At 38.3% G+C, this 14,791-nt stretch overlaps 1 protein-coding gene across 7 annotated transcripts in view; it reads left to right on the forward strand.

Annotated features, from left to right (window-relative positions):
• Positions 1 to 14,791, forward strand: part of ARHGEF7 (Rho guanine nucleotide exchange factor 7) — a 116,530-nt gene that overhangs the window by 50,817 nt on the left and 50,922 nt on the right. For all 7 annotated transcript variants that reach the window (XR_010439640.1, XM_064709214.1, XM_064709185.1 and 4 more), the window contains 2 exons: positions 591 to 792; positions 9,685 to 9,773. Coding sequence is in view for 6 of the 7 variants with exons in the window: in XM_064709185.1 (XP_064565255.1) it covers positions 591 to 792; positions 9,685 to 9,773 (291 nt within the window). In the remaining variant the exon portion in view is untranslated. The remainder of the gene's footprint in view (positions 1 to 590; positions 793 to 9,684; positions 9,774 to 14,791) is intronic.

A 14,791-nucleotide genomic window follows, 5' to 3' on the forward strand; every position in this document is an offset into this window, starting at 1 on the left:
GTAACTTTCTGTAGGTTTTGTGAAAGAACACTCCTTCTTTGGCAGGCCATGGAGACTTGTACCTTCAGTGTGGAAACCACTAACCTGATCTGTTACAGGAAAAAAGAAAAGGTTTCGTGCTGCAAACTCTTGATATATCTAAAATTAAATTAAACCCAACTCAGTTTCTCCCTCCTTGCAGCGCAGAGAATTTTAGGAGAACACTCTCTAATCTAAGGCCTTTGTTTCTTTGTAGTTGTCAAAGGCAGTTTCAGTCTATGCTAGTTATAGAAAAATGTATATGTTTTCTTTTCTTTTTTCTTTGTGAGAGCAATAATTATTCTCATTTTAGCTGTTAATCCTTTCTGATTTGGAGAGGCTGTAATAAGTAAAATATTTATTCCCATGATTAATAAAAATCTGTAGATAAAAAATCACAGAAATGGTGGAAATGCTAAATTGCACCTTATAAAGGCTTTTGAGTAAAAATGTGTGGGGACTGTTGTGTGTGGAGTCAAGACTATTTCCATTTTATGAAAATTTCTGTTTTGCTCATGAAAATATTGTTTAAGTCTCTAATGATCGTTTTATTCTTTGTTTTCTCTTCCTAGGACATGACAGATAACGGCAACCATCAGTTGGTGGTGAGAGCCAAATTTAATTTTCAACAGACAAATGAAGATGAACTTTCTTTTTCAAAAGGCGATATTATTCATGTTACAAGAGTGGAAGAAGGAGGCTGGTGGGAAGGAACTTTGAATGGAAAAACAGGATGGTTTCCAAGTAACTACGTACGAGAAATTAAATCAAATGGTGAGTTTTGAGGGGGAGAGCATATTTGCAGAAATTCATGCTTTGGGTAGAGGCTGATGGTTGGTTGATTCATTAAAACTTCTAATGCTTTTTGTTTAAGTTTGATTTTATTTACTGAAGGTCATTCACAGCAATGATTAATGCTTGGGAACTCGCACTTCCCCACCCCAGCTCACTGTATAGAGTGGCTTCTGAATCAGCAGTAAGTGTGCAGAAAAGTCCCCATTCTGTTTGCTTGTCTGTCATGTTTGGGCTGCTCTCACTTCCTTGGTCTAAATTCCTAGTATATGGGATTTTAACTCAGATGCTGACAGACTTTGAATTGGTGCTTTTGGTTTAAAAAGTGACAGATTTCCTACCAAAAAAAAAGCAAGAAAAACCTCCAAACCTAACAAAAATTTACTCAATGCATCCCATTACTTAGAAGTAAACAACTGTAGGAGGGAAACCCAATTCTATCAAAATCATCTTTTGAAAGCTAATGTATTTGTGATTTTTCTTTTTCTTTCTTGTTCATGTGCCTTCAGCTTTTCTTCACACAGGCTTCATCCTTCTGCTGAAGTTTTATTTTGAACTTTATACAGTCAAAGTACCTTCTGTAAATGTCATCTGAATATCAGAAGTAACATTCCTTTTTAATCCACTAGGATATTGCTGTGGGTGACATAATTTCTCTGTCTCCTTTATTTCCTTTTTTTAACCCCATGTCTTGGCTTATTTTCAGAGATTAGGGATAAGCCTGGTAGGATAAAATTACCCCGGGTCTCTGGGAGGCTTTACCACTGTTTCCTTTGTTACAGCTCCAGTGAAAACACACATCTTTTGGGGCTGTGCTAAAGTCTTTGGCATGGCTTTTTTTTTCTTCCCCCCATCATGAGGCAGCTATTCAGATGCCTGATTGCAGTGAGGTTGTGGGAGCAAAAGTCCATTTTAAAACTTACCTTTTCTCCTTTGGTTGCATCCTCTTGTTTTCTTCCTTGGTTTAATATCTCCAGTCTGTTGCTGCAAAGTGCTAGTCTTAGATCTGCAGCGTCATTGTCCTTTCCAACCAGCTTCTTCCAGACATAGTCACAATGTAAGACTTGGCTTTAATGTTCTTTAGAGATCCCCCAAATGCAACTTATCCTGAGAAGCAATTCTTGAAACCTGTTTTTGGTTTGTAGTGTTTTAGCATCTGCCATGATGACCCTCTTGCCTCATTGTTATTAATTTAAATCATCGCTACAGAGATTTTGTTTAAATTTCATCAGTTTTGACCTCTTCCAACTCCTGGAACCTAGGTAGGCAATTAAGCTCTAGAATAGAAGTGCTTTAACAGTGAACATGCAAGAACCACAAGTTGCCAGTAACAAGAATTAAGTGGTTCTTGTGTTAAGAATGCTGCAATTGGGTGAAGTAAGTAGGAAGGGACAAGCTGTAGTGCCAAGTGCAGTCTGATGCTTGTGACTCCTTGCAGCCCTGTCTGATCCCTGGGGCTGGCATGGTTTCACTTCTTGCTGTCAAAAGAAAATTCTCCCAAATCCTTTTCCTTCCACTTTATAGGTGGATTCTCTCTGCCACAACAGTGGCACTATAATTGTGCTTCTTGTGGCTTCTGCAAGACTTATTGCATTCTTGGACTGCTGTCTCATATGTTAAATTTATTCTATGGAAGTTTCTTCTGTTTGTGCCCATGCTTTTCTCTTCTCAGGAAGCTTAGTTCATTGAGTATTACCAAGTTCACATGACTGAGCTGTAGCTCACTAGCTTTCTCTGTTTTTCTCCTCCATTTTAAAATTACTGTTTGGTTTTTTCCAGTACTTTATGGAACTTCACTTGTCCTCTCTGGTTTCAGATATGGATATAGCTAGTTCTCTTACTGTCAGTTCAGCACAAGAGGTACTGTGTAATGTATCAAAATAGTATTTTTAACCTGTTTTAATGCATTTGTAGGTATATGTTTGAGTTGTCTGGAATTGATTTTTTTATGAGGAAGATGGGGGGTGGTGGAAGGAAGCATGACATACCAGGAGCTTTTTAGTGTGTTAGGAACTGTGGAGTTGCAGATTAGCTTTACCCCTTCATGTATATATGTATGCATGCTGTGGGATGCTTTGTTGCTACTACCCTCATGGCCATGTTAGTTGTGTTTTAAATGATGACCTGACTTCTCCTGCTTACTTTGGCTTCTTTTTGTGTGATTGTGGTCAGTGTATATAATTGTGATATATACAGTTTGCATCCACTTTTTCTGTTCTTCCTTTGATATGCCACTAACTTTTAAAGGCATTATCATTCTCGAGAGCCTATTCTGCTTATGTTGTTACTAGTGGGACTTCTTTTTTAATCCATATTTTTAAGTTCACTGCTTTCTTCTTACTTCAAGTCCGTCGTTGTAATTTTGCTGCACTGTTTCTTTTATTGCTTGTTTCCATGAAACGTGTTGTGAGCATTTCTATTCTCAGCTAAGTTTTGCTTTATGGATATTGTTGAAGATCCTAAAGAGAGGGCTTTTCTGGAATTCTCCTCCCTTCTGTATCCAAATGCATTGTCACTGTCCTGCTGCTGGACTTTTTGTTCTGCTGTCCTTGTGGAAACAAGGATGTAATGCTGTTTGTTACAAAGCTCTGAAGTTGTTTGAATAGGTGGGTGTTCATAAGAAGCTTCATCTAAGTTAAATGCAATTTCTGTTGCCTTCCTGTGTCCCTGCTCTTCTTAGTTTGTCTTCATTAGGAGAGTTGACATTTCTTGAGTTGATAATCTTACACTGGTCACTCTTCTTTATTTCCTAGTAACTCTATATACACCTCACTTCAGGATTTCCCCAATTCACAAGTATTTTAAGTGCCTTTATGCCTCAAGCATGAGGTTGAAATATAAAAGTGCTCTTTTTTGCCTTACGTATTTTAAAAGTGGTTAGAACTTGCAGCCTTGCTAGCTCAAATTCAAAATGTGTTTTCTATCAGTGTTACAATAGATTGATTTTAAAAAAGATCCAGATAGTGGTTTTGAAATACATGCTCTTGATTAAGGTCTCTCTGAAAAAAATGTTCATCCTGAACATCTCATTTGTTTTCAACATACTCTGTAAAATGGTCTGGCATTGGTAGTACAACTCTAGTCTTCTTTCTTCTCTGAAATGTAGCTGAAAATACTGTAAATACTTAGAAATTCTGTATAGGATTATGCATTCTATGGAGAGCTCCCAGGACATGACTAAATAAGCTTCTGGGTTTCACTAAATTAAGTCCGCTCAGTCTGATGTAACCTGACTTGTGCAAATTGAGTAAAAGAAGAAATGAGTGAGGTTTTTTATGCATGTGTGTTTTTGTTTTGATTCTCGCAAACTTCATAGGCATTAGATATTTAGATAAATTGATTTTTGTTCTAAATTAAAATCCACTAGTGTAAAAAAACCTGTAGATATGTAATCTTAGCTTTTACAGTGGCTCTGAAGTTCTCTCTCTCTTCCCTTCCTTGAATATGTGTGTGGCAATGGAACTGCCTTTACCCACATTGATTTCTTCAAGTGTTTAGAAGAAAAGTAAGCTGCATTACATAAATTGCACCAGCAGAGAATATCACATGATAGGGTATCTCACAGTGGTTGTGCCATGGCTGTAACTTGTTTGTTTATCTGTGCCTGGGTGATTAGAGTTAGCACACAATGCTAATGAGGTGAGCTACAAATGACACATACTGAGGTTGTTGAGCAAAGCACAGCGTTTCATTTTCTTATGTTGGACAAGGACTGTTTTGGGGGAAAATAATTTTGGTTGAGATGGGAAACTGTTTTTGTTTTGCTTTTGAGTGTATATTTATTCTGTCCCCCTCCCTGACCCAAGGAGAAAAAGAGAATTTGTTTAAAGTAGTGATAGTTATGATCAAATATGTAAAAAAAAATACACTGCTTTTCTATTCAGGTACATGCCTACACTGTGAACTTCAGAAAAAAAGATTCATTTCTCTCTCCCTCTTCCCTGTGTTTTCATTTCCATTTTCAAACCTCTAACATCTTATGTTTTTAAATGTTCTTTGATCTCTAGTCAGGAAGTACTTTGAAATGAAAGGATTTTGGTTTTATCCTGCTCTACTCTTACATGTGACAGAGGGTAGAAAATAATGTGTAAACTTGTTAAGATACTTGACAGTGTGGCCTTACTGAAGTTGTTTTTGCTTACATAAAATGGAACAGGAAGAGGTGAAGGTGTAGGTGGAGCCTTGTCTCTTACAGTGCTGCTTCTGTCTCACACAGTACTTAGAGAGATTTGGAGACCTCATTTGGAGGGTTTTCTTGCAATGAAAAGAAGGATGGTTAGCCAGAATGGGGTGCAGTTGCTTAGCCACTGTCAGATGTTAATCAGATTTTAAAAAAAACCCAAAACACACATGGTCCATTACTGAGTTGTGTCCAAGCATAACCCCTTTAAATGGCATGAGATTACACAGAAGGGAATACAGCTTTGTACGAACTACATTTGATATGTCGCAAAGTTTATTCTAATTCTTTGCAGAAATTTATGTATCATTGCTGCTCTAGCCTCTGTTACATGTTCTTGACTGTTATTGGTATCAGGCCCAGTGCAAATTACAGTGATAGTGTTTCTTTTAGTTGGATGTTAAAAAAAACAAAATCAGTGTGGGGAAAAGGTCAGAATATAGTGGAGGAGTAGAGTGTCAGCTGCTTCCATCCTGTGGTGTGTGAGGGAAAGAGAAATTACACTTTTGGCTTTGAGGGAAAAAAAAGCAAAGGAAAAAATAGCTAAAACCCCATGAAGAATGTTAATTTTTCTCTCCCCGACCATGTGCACTCAGAGGAGTATTGTTTTCTTTTGTCAAGTGTAACTCTACAGGCATCAGTAACACAGAGTTTGGCACCAGTGAATGCTGCTGGGGCAAAAGTGTTGGTGTTGTCTGTATTGCAGAGTGGAGCTCTGCAGCAGTGCCAGAGCCCTCTTGAGGACTGGGAATGGGTTTGGGTCTGCCCTCCTGATGCTGGACTTGAACTGATTAGTCTAGGAACATGGAGCATGCTTGTAGCACTTGGCTGATAGGGACCACACAGCTTTTGGTGTTCTTGTTGACACACCTTTCCTGCCCTAATGTGGGATGAAATAACCCAAATCAGATGTTTTTATCTAGATAATGCCCCACGGCGCAGGAATCGCAGAAACACTCAGGGGTGCTCTGTAGCAGTAGGGTCAAAGTGCTTTAGTCAAGTACGTTCTGAAGGGAATAAATTCTCTGTGGAGTAGCACAAAGTAGAGTGTTGCATGAAAATGAATATGCATAAACTGAAGACATTTCAGAAGAGAGAGAATGTGGGAATATCAGGTAATGTGAAGGCATATAAGTTAGAAAGAAACAGAGTATTGGGAAGGATTGGGTAAATTTTCTTTTTATAGCCAATAGATAGACATTTGTAAAGAATAAAATAACTTCATTTAAGGGAGTTTGTGGCATCTTATACCACTTAGGGGAAGGTTATAAAAGCAGTTGGTTCCACTGAGGATAATTATTTCCTGGAAAAGTAATGTTAAAAGCCTGCGCTACCCTCATTCTCTCACCCACAGATGATCTGTTCAGTGAAGTCCATCTGGTTTGCCACTAGACAATGCATTATCAAGTGTGGCTGAGGGCATTTGAATGTGATGCTTTGATCACAAGAGAGATGGACACTGGGAACTTAGCTCTTGGTTTCAGTCATCAGCAGGATTCCATCTCTTCCTATACTTGAGCAGATGCCTGCCAGCTTTGGATTTGATCATGCACTGAGCCATTTTCACTGTGCTTTTAGTGTTAATATAAGGCATGCACATTGTGCCTGGAGAAAAGTAGGGAGATGCAAAAATCTGTGTGGGAAAACCTGGTGTCTGGCGCAGGTCACTCTCTTCCAGAGCTTTGAGAAATAGAGCCTCTGTGGAGAGGGCAAGGCGCCAGGCTTTTGCTGATGTTTCAAAAACCCATGGACTTCATAAAGATGTAGTGTGCTGAATAGGGGTGATTCCTCCTTGAAATGTTTAATGAAATATGCTCTGTTTGCAAAATACTCTAATGTTCTATTACCAAGGATACTAAATGACACTTAACTTAGCATAAACAAAGAAAGTGATTTCTTATGTCCAAGATCAGGATTTTCTTCTCTGTAATGCATTGTGCAATAAGCTAATTGCAACAAGACTGTTTCTTATTCCTCATTATGAAGCAAGGCACTGCTTGGAGGCAGAATACCAGACATGATAGACAGATGGACTAATTTGCTGTGTCTGATTCTGTGTTTCTGCAATAGAAATGGCCTTTACATTTCAAAAGCTAAATGTTGATTATGACTGTTCAGGCAAAATTATATGAATGTGTGATTCTTTTTTTCTGTTCTGTCTTTAAATCTGAATTTGGACATGTGAGTGTCTCTGATGGATAACTGAATCAGCTGAACAGCTGGCAATATAAATGACTCTATATGTTTCAGCAAAAAACCTGCCACTTTCTTCAGCAGCTTAAGTGGAGAGGTATTTTTGCACCCTTTAAAATAACAAAGAACCAGAATTCCATGACCAGCCAGCTTAACAATGGTCAGCCATCTGTATTATGATAAATTCAATGACAAGTATTTACCTTTATCCTTAAATAACTCTTGTTACTCCTTTCAAGACATCTGTATTATGATAAATTCTGTGACAAGTATTTACTTTTATCCTTAAATAACTCTGGTTTCTCCTTTCATGCTTTTTGGCACATGATAATAAACCTTGAGGTATTTAGTGAACCTGAAAGTCACTATAAATTGTAGGATAAGTTCAAGAGCTTCCAAGAGAGTAAAAGCAAATTACCACGTTTGTGGGAATGACATCATTTTCATCATTCAGTACAAAGAAAAGTATTTAATTGTCCCATATAGAGAAGCATTACAGATGAATACATAAATGAGTAGCCATACATATGAGGTGATTTTAGGTCTTTTCAAACTGAGTGTTTGATGGCAAATCTGCTTGAGTTTACAGCTTGGTTCTGAGGGGGTGGGAGAAGTCCTGTCATTTGGAATTACTTGGCTGTATAGCAGAGCACACATGCATTGCAGGGCTGGTGGCTGAGAGCACCAGTGTTCCCAGCTGAATAACTGCTGGCTCTAACAGTTTTTGTGCTGTGTGTCAGCTTAGATCTGATGTGGGCTGGCTAGGCAGGGAATATTAACCAAAAGGGTTTTACTGTCATCCCTCAATGTGGCAAGGAGAATGGGGTGGGTTTTTTTTCTTTGCACATGTTTGGCAGTTTTAAGACTTTATTTTATTTTTAGATTAGCTTCTTTGAGGGGAGTTCCACTGCAATACAGAGCAAATCCCCTTAAAGATACTTGCATTTATGTGCTTATGGGGACTGAGCTGCTCTTTGTGGGCTGTTAGCTAATGCCTCTGGGCTGCCAGGCTGTCCTGCTGCTGGAGATGAAAGGGTGATCTGCACCTGGAGTCAGCTTGCTTGTGCTGGCATCATCCATGGGCTGCAGCTGGGAGCCTGAAGGAGCCCTAAATGGCTCAGGAGAGGCTGGTACCCCAGGGAGTGTTCTGCTTGTGATGCTGCTTCCCTGGTCAGCTCTGCTGTCCATGGGAATTTTCCATAGCTGGCCCTTAGCTTGGCTGGCTGGGCTTTTCCTGGAGAGGTGTTTGAGACTTGCATAATTTATTCTTAGCCTGAGGTATCAGGTAAACTAGACTTAAATTATTCATGTATCTTTATTAAAATGTGTTTGAAACAGGAGCTTGCTTTTAAAATTAAGGTAGAGCCTTCAGTACGTATGTTTTGGTGACGCTTCTGTGGTTTTGTTTGGAGCAGTTCAGTTGACAATTTGCTGTTTTATAGCTTGGATGCAAATTACTCAAATGCTTATTAGACATTTGCATCTTAGAGGAGCCTGATTATTTAAAAAACATATAGAAATAGACAAACCAAAGCACCAAAATGTCCTGATAAACAGAGTCTCACAAGCATTTTCAGTTGGTTGAGTGCACAGTCAAGTGTGAGAGATCAAGAAGAGATGCTGCAAATCTCACTTGCTGTTTCTGCAGCAAGCAACATGTTGCTTTTGATTTTCTCTCGCCTCATGTTTGCTCCTCTGTAATTGATTTAGGGAGTGGTAGTGGTGGGAGGGAAGGCTTTAGGGGAGTGTGTGTTTTCTCTGCCTCTCTGATCTGGGCCAGCACTTGGGTGACTCTCAGGACTTTTTGTTCTTGCAGATTAATGTTGTCCTTCTAGGAAGAGCATGCATTACTGAGGGATAGATTCCCTATGGGTAATAGGAAGGATTCATTTTTATGAAGAACCGTTTTCTCAAGTGCATAAACATTTTTATTCTATCCTTTATTAATAGCAAAATATAATTTGTTTTAAAAGCTGATTTTCTGGGCATAAGATAAGTCACTTCACTAGTACAGTGTTTTGAATCTTATTTTGAGACTGAGTGTAATGTCTCACTTCTGGAGCGTTCAGTTTTTGATTGGTCACTTGCTTTCACAGAGGTCATTAAATTAATGTTGAAACTTAGTGCTACTTTTGTTTGAAAGTGTGTATATGGTTTGGAAATGCCTGTTACTGATTTTTTTTGCTTTTTTTTTTTAATTACAGTCTATAACAACATCTTGTTTTTAAAAAATTAATTTGGAAGTGCAAATTTTATTAACTGACCTTCTGGTTCCAGGAAAAAGAATAGCAGTTTTTCTGCTTGCCTTCAATGGGGCTAAAGTTTGATTCATTGTGAACATACTGATTCTTTGCCAGTAATTGCAAGTGCAATTATGTAGGTTTCTCAGTGAAACACCCTTTTCACTGTATCTTGATAAATATTTTAAAGCAGTTTGTTTGACCTCTAGTGTTGAGCTGTGAAATTGCACCCCATTGACCCCAAAATATCTTTTATTTCAGAAAAACCTGTCTCCCCCAAATCAGGTACATTGAAGAGTCCACCTAAAGGCTTTGATACATCTGCAATTAACAAAAGTTACTACAATGTGGTGAGTGATCACTTTTTCTTCCATGTGAGCTGTTATATACAGTAGAATGTCATTGAACTAAATGCTCTTATCTGGAAAAAAAAAAAGGGCAGTCTTACTAGGAAGTACCAAAACTAGATAGAGGTACTGGTGGATTCTCATATAAACAAGATCATTATTAGCTTAATAGAATATCACATATGTGGAATCTTAAACATGGTGCAAAAATTATAGTCTAAAGTAAGTGACTGATTGTCATTAATGTAATATTATGCTCATGTTTTTCTAGTTGTTAATTTCCTTTTTTTCTTCCATCCCCCACATGTGACATCAATGTTCCCCAATCTCCATGAATTACTGAAATTCTGCTGTGTTAAACTAATTAGGTATACTTTTGTCCTTTTTGTTGAATAAGAGACTGTTACAAAATGTTCAATTTGCTTCCTTTGTATTGATGCTTGTAAGTCAGCTCTGTTGTTAACCTAAGGAACCTCTTCCCTTATACTGTGCATAGATTTCACAGCAAGGCAGTACAGGCAGAGTGAGCCTTTAGCACACCCCCAGGAATTCTTAATCTAGTACTCAGGTACTAGGTTGCATGTAAGAAACAGATGCATGTAGGAAACATACCCAACTCTGTCTTTAAGTGTGTTGTAACCATGTTGAGAATCATTTATTTATTGAGGAGATACACTGGGAAGCAAAAAAGCATCTTACTGTTTTTGATAAGCACTGCTCCCTGCTGGTGTAAAACCAAACCACAACCTTTCTTTCCCTTTTCTTCCAGCAGCTGTCATGGGTTTTCATTTCTATGTCAGTTTTTAGGAAGGGTCATAAAGCATAATTTTCTGGTTTTTTCTTGTGTGGTTGTGGCTTGAATAGCACCTGGAAGAGCAGAGGTGTTTTGTCTGTTGTCCCTAATTGAAGGCTGTGAAGCAACCTCCTGCTGCTCCATCTGGCTCTGCCCCTGGCTCTGTCATAGCTGCAATTCTGTGCTGAAGGAGGGCTGCAGTTCTTTGGCTACTGCATCCCATAACTGCTGGTCACAGTGGAAAGTATCTGCAGGCACACCCTTCTCTCAAACTGCAGGACATAAAGATCTTGCTGTGGTTTATCCAGTGACAAAATAGTGGATTGATTTAATTTATTTTTGTTTTCACTGTATCTCTTTATAGTGTTTTTGTCTTTATAAGTTATTGTAGTGTGTGGATGCAAATTTGGGAGATGAAAGTGTACTTAAGTGAAAAGAAGAGAAAGTAAATGTTGATTTTGTTCAGGCACCTAAGTTATACCGTATGATTTTGAAATATCACCTTTTGTTTATGTGATTTTATAATTGTTCCCTGAATGACCCTTTCTAATTGTGGAGGCTCAAACTACTATACTTTGGGAAATACAGCTGTGGCTGGCTTTTAAAGTAGTTTAACTAAAAAACAAACAAATACCTAAAAACCCCCAAACCCTACTGACCATCATATACCTACTCTTAGGATTAATTTATTTTATATCTTGCTCAGGTACCACTTTCTTGGTACAATTAACCTGATGTAATGAGATGCCAACTGTTTTGACTGCTGATTACTAAATAACTGTTGATGACATTGTAGGGAATAAAAAGGACCAGTTCATAATAATATACAAATTTGTTGTAAATTACACCACAGACCCTAGAGTGCTGGTCTTAATCTGTCAGCAATGAATTGGATAATTGTCATTTTCACTTTTTTCCATGGTGTGGCAAATACCCCTACCTTTTTTTTTTTAAAGTCACTATTTTATTCTTCTGGTTTAGAAAATGAGAGGCTCTGCTGTACCTAGCCCATTGTTTCAGAGAAGTAAGATTGTACTGCTGTGTCTAAAACCTAAATTAGATATATTGACATTTCGATTTTCTTGAAATACATTTTGTGCTTCTGATGGCACAAAAATGTGCCATTTTTGGCTTCTGAAAATATCTATAGAGTATTTTCAATTTCAGTTTAAGTATGTAAGATTTTTTCATGTTTTGCATGTAGATAAGACAAACAGCAAACCCATTCACTGAAGAGAACTTCTGAGTTGAATTTTTGTTCTGTCTTAATATCTATGCTGCAGACATGGCACTTCCCTGTGCTATGTCATCAGTCTGTACTGATAATAAAGTTGAGGAAAAAGCAGAAGATTTCTAAAAAAGCTTTTGGCAACTGGTAGCTGAAAGGATTTAGCTGGAGTAAAGGAGTAAAACTTAAAATCTGTGTTTAAGGTTTTCTTGACTACTAATCTAGAGTTGGACTGCTACTCTGGGACTATGTACTATTTTTGGGTTGTTGGCTGTCCCCACATGTGGATGTGCTGAGACTCTATAGTCATCACAGTTATTTATTGCTGTTTACCCTGGGGAAGGTTTTGTGCAGGCAGCACTTGAGGATACATTTTTTGGACTGAGGACAAAATCAAAAGGCTGTTTAGAAAGTGATAGGAGAGGCCCCCTTTCTGGGAGGAGGACTGGGATAGGCTAAGGGAAAATACTTCATGTAAAGAGGAGACTGCTTTCCCCACTTTCCTCTTCTCTTTGCCCCCTTATAAACATGTTCTTTATTTCTGTGGATTCACAGCTCCGTCTGGAGTTTGTGAGACAAATCACATGCTTCTCGTCTCAGTGTGCTTAATTATTGCTCCTTGCACTACATGTTGCTGAGAAGACACATTTGTTATGCATGTACATTTGGCCTGGCTCAGGAGTTCAGGTTAGTTGAGAATGCTGAGGTGTTGTCCTCCATGAAATGGTACAAGTCTATAGTAGTGTGTAATATGAACCAGAGTTGTGATGAAGCACTTTCCATGTAGAAGTAATTTAGTAGCCTATTACTGAAGAAGGGGGTGTATTGTTGCATGTTATTCCCTGAAGATAGAGCAGGCATTACTCTGAGTTTTATTTTTGCTTCACATCCCTTGAGATTTTATAAGTCTGTATCCAGAATAAAATCAGGTTCTCTCCATTTACAGTTGCTTTGAGATTAGGCAGCTGTTCTAAAAGCAGGTGAAGAAATGGGCAAATTTCTCCACAGTTATGAGTATTTGGATAACCTTGTTTCCTTTTAAGTGTTTGAGAAGTAGTAGAAAATAAACATGCCTTTTGAGGTCACACTTTTAAAGTTGGATCAAGTTGTCTACTGAAGTTCATATAAGTTTTTGAGGGCACTCGTATGGTATACTTGTGCAGTGCTTTACAATGCCCCTCTCAAGAGCCTGTTTTAAGGAGTTCAGCAAATTCTTGTGAACCAGGAAAATGACATACTGATCACAATTTTGCTCAACTTTGTGATATTTTGGTGAAGTGCCATACTAGTGTGATAAAATGTCAGTGTGCTTCAGGACAATGCCCAGGTGTATCTCTCAACTCTGCCTTTTCTCCCACCGATTTGGAAGGCAGTCATCTTTGTGTAGGTAACTGTAAATCCATTTTTGGGTGTTAGGGAGCAGGCTGAGGTTTTGTGTGACAGAACTGTTAGCCATGTTGAATGCTGTATGCCATGTGCCTGGGAGAGCTGGTGCAGTCTGAGCTCGGCTGTGTGTGCCTGCCATTCAGCAGTGACGGGCTGCCGAGCTGCAATGCTGCTCTGTCGTACCCGGGCGGATCCTGCAATGTTGTGGTGCGGCTGTGGAAACGAGGTCTGGGAGCTCTCATGGGGTCCTGCAGCAGCCAGAGTGCTCAGAGAGCAGGAAAGGGAAGAAAGGTGATTATTAGATCATGTGGAAGAGATGTGGATGTGAGGAATGTCAGGGATTTCTGGTGCCAAAATACTGAGTTGCAGTAATGACTACTTGTCACTTCAAAGCACAGTCCAATAATACAGCTTCTCAGTGAGGTAGGTAAGTCAAGCTGGAAGAATGCAAGATATCACAGAAGTTATGTTTTAGAGCTATATAAGCAAGGTTATTCTTTAAATAATGTATTCAAAGTTAAAAACAAATTGTATGCAGTGAAAACTGTACTTGTTTAGAAGAAAGGGTAATAGATTTAATATGTTTAATATGTTCTGGGGACAGTTGAAACTGTGTATATCTCAAGTATTGTGTAACACTGTGAATTACTAGAATAAAAACATGTGTAAGTGCATCTGGTACTCTGCACAGGTTTTGTAGCATAGTTTTATTTACAGTGGCATTAATTTTCCTTTTTCCACTAATTGTCAGGTTACTAATTCTAGTTTTTAAGCTTTCTTGTTATTACCTTCCCCTGCCCTTAAGTCTTTTTCCTTTAATCCCATGTTCTCCATATGGCAAAGAAAATCCTCAAAGAAAAATCCAAGCCAGCACAAGGAAAATAGTGAAGTGTGTCCAACATGAAACTAGTTTTATTTCCAGCTTTTCAGACAGCTGTTTGTAGCTCAGAATGGGAGTAATCTTTGAGAAAATGGGATAGTGCTGCAGTCTTTCAAGATCTTTAGCAAGTTTGTTGATTTTTGTCTTTCAGAGTCTTTTAATACTTTTTGGATCTTCATCAGGACACTGTGGTTTTGTCCCTGGCTTTCAGTTTCCTTTTCCCTACTAATTTTTCCTGCCAGTTTAATGACTTCGGGCTGGGAGATTTTTGTGGGAAAAACCATATTGAAAAATATTGGTTTTGCACTTAGTTTTGAACCTCATGGATGCCAAGTACTTTTATATTTGCATTTGAACTATTTGCTTTTTTGTTTTATGTATATAAAAGAGAATATGGAGTTAGTTAGTGCTATGATTGGCAGAGACATTTCCCTGGTCTAAAGGGTCAAAAAATCCTCTTAGCGTTTTAAAAATTTGTGTGCCCATATTGTACTTATGCTGTAATTTCCAAGTTAGTAGCCATAACTTTCCCTGTGACATTCTTCTGTCACAGTGTTTAGCAGAGAATGGAGACATTTTAATCTTCAGTTCAAGATTCAGACTTGCAACAAAAGAATGGACTCAAAAATGGTTTCTCTCTCTCTCTCTCCTCAAATGAATAGAAGCATTCAAGGAATAAGCAGAATCAGTGACACCAATGAAAGGAACAGTGAATTCTTCATTGACATACTGAA

This window comes from Zonotrichia leucophrys, chromosome 1 (assembly GCF_028769735.1).
Source record: "Zonotrichia leucophrys gambelii isolate GWCS_2022_RI chromosome 1, RI_Zleu_2.0, whole genome shotgun sequence".
Lineage (NCBI taxonomy): Eukaryota > Metazoa > Chordata > Aves > Passeriformes > Passerellidae > Zonotrichia > Zonotrichia leucophrys.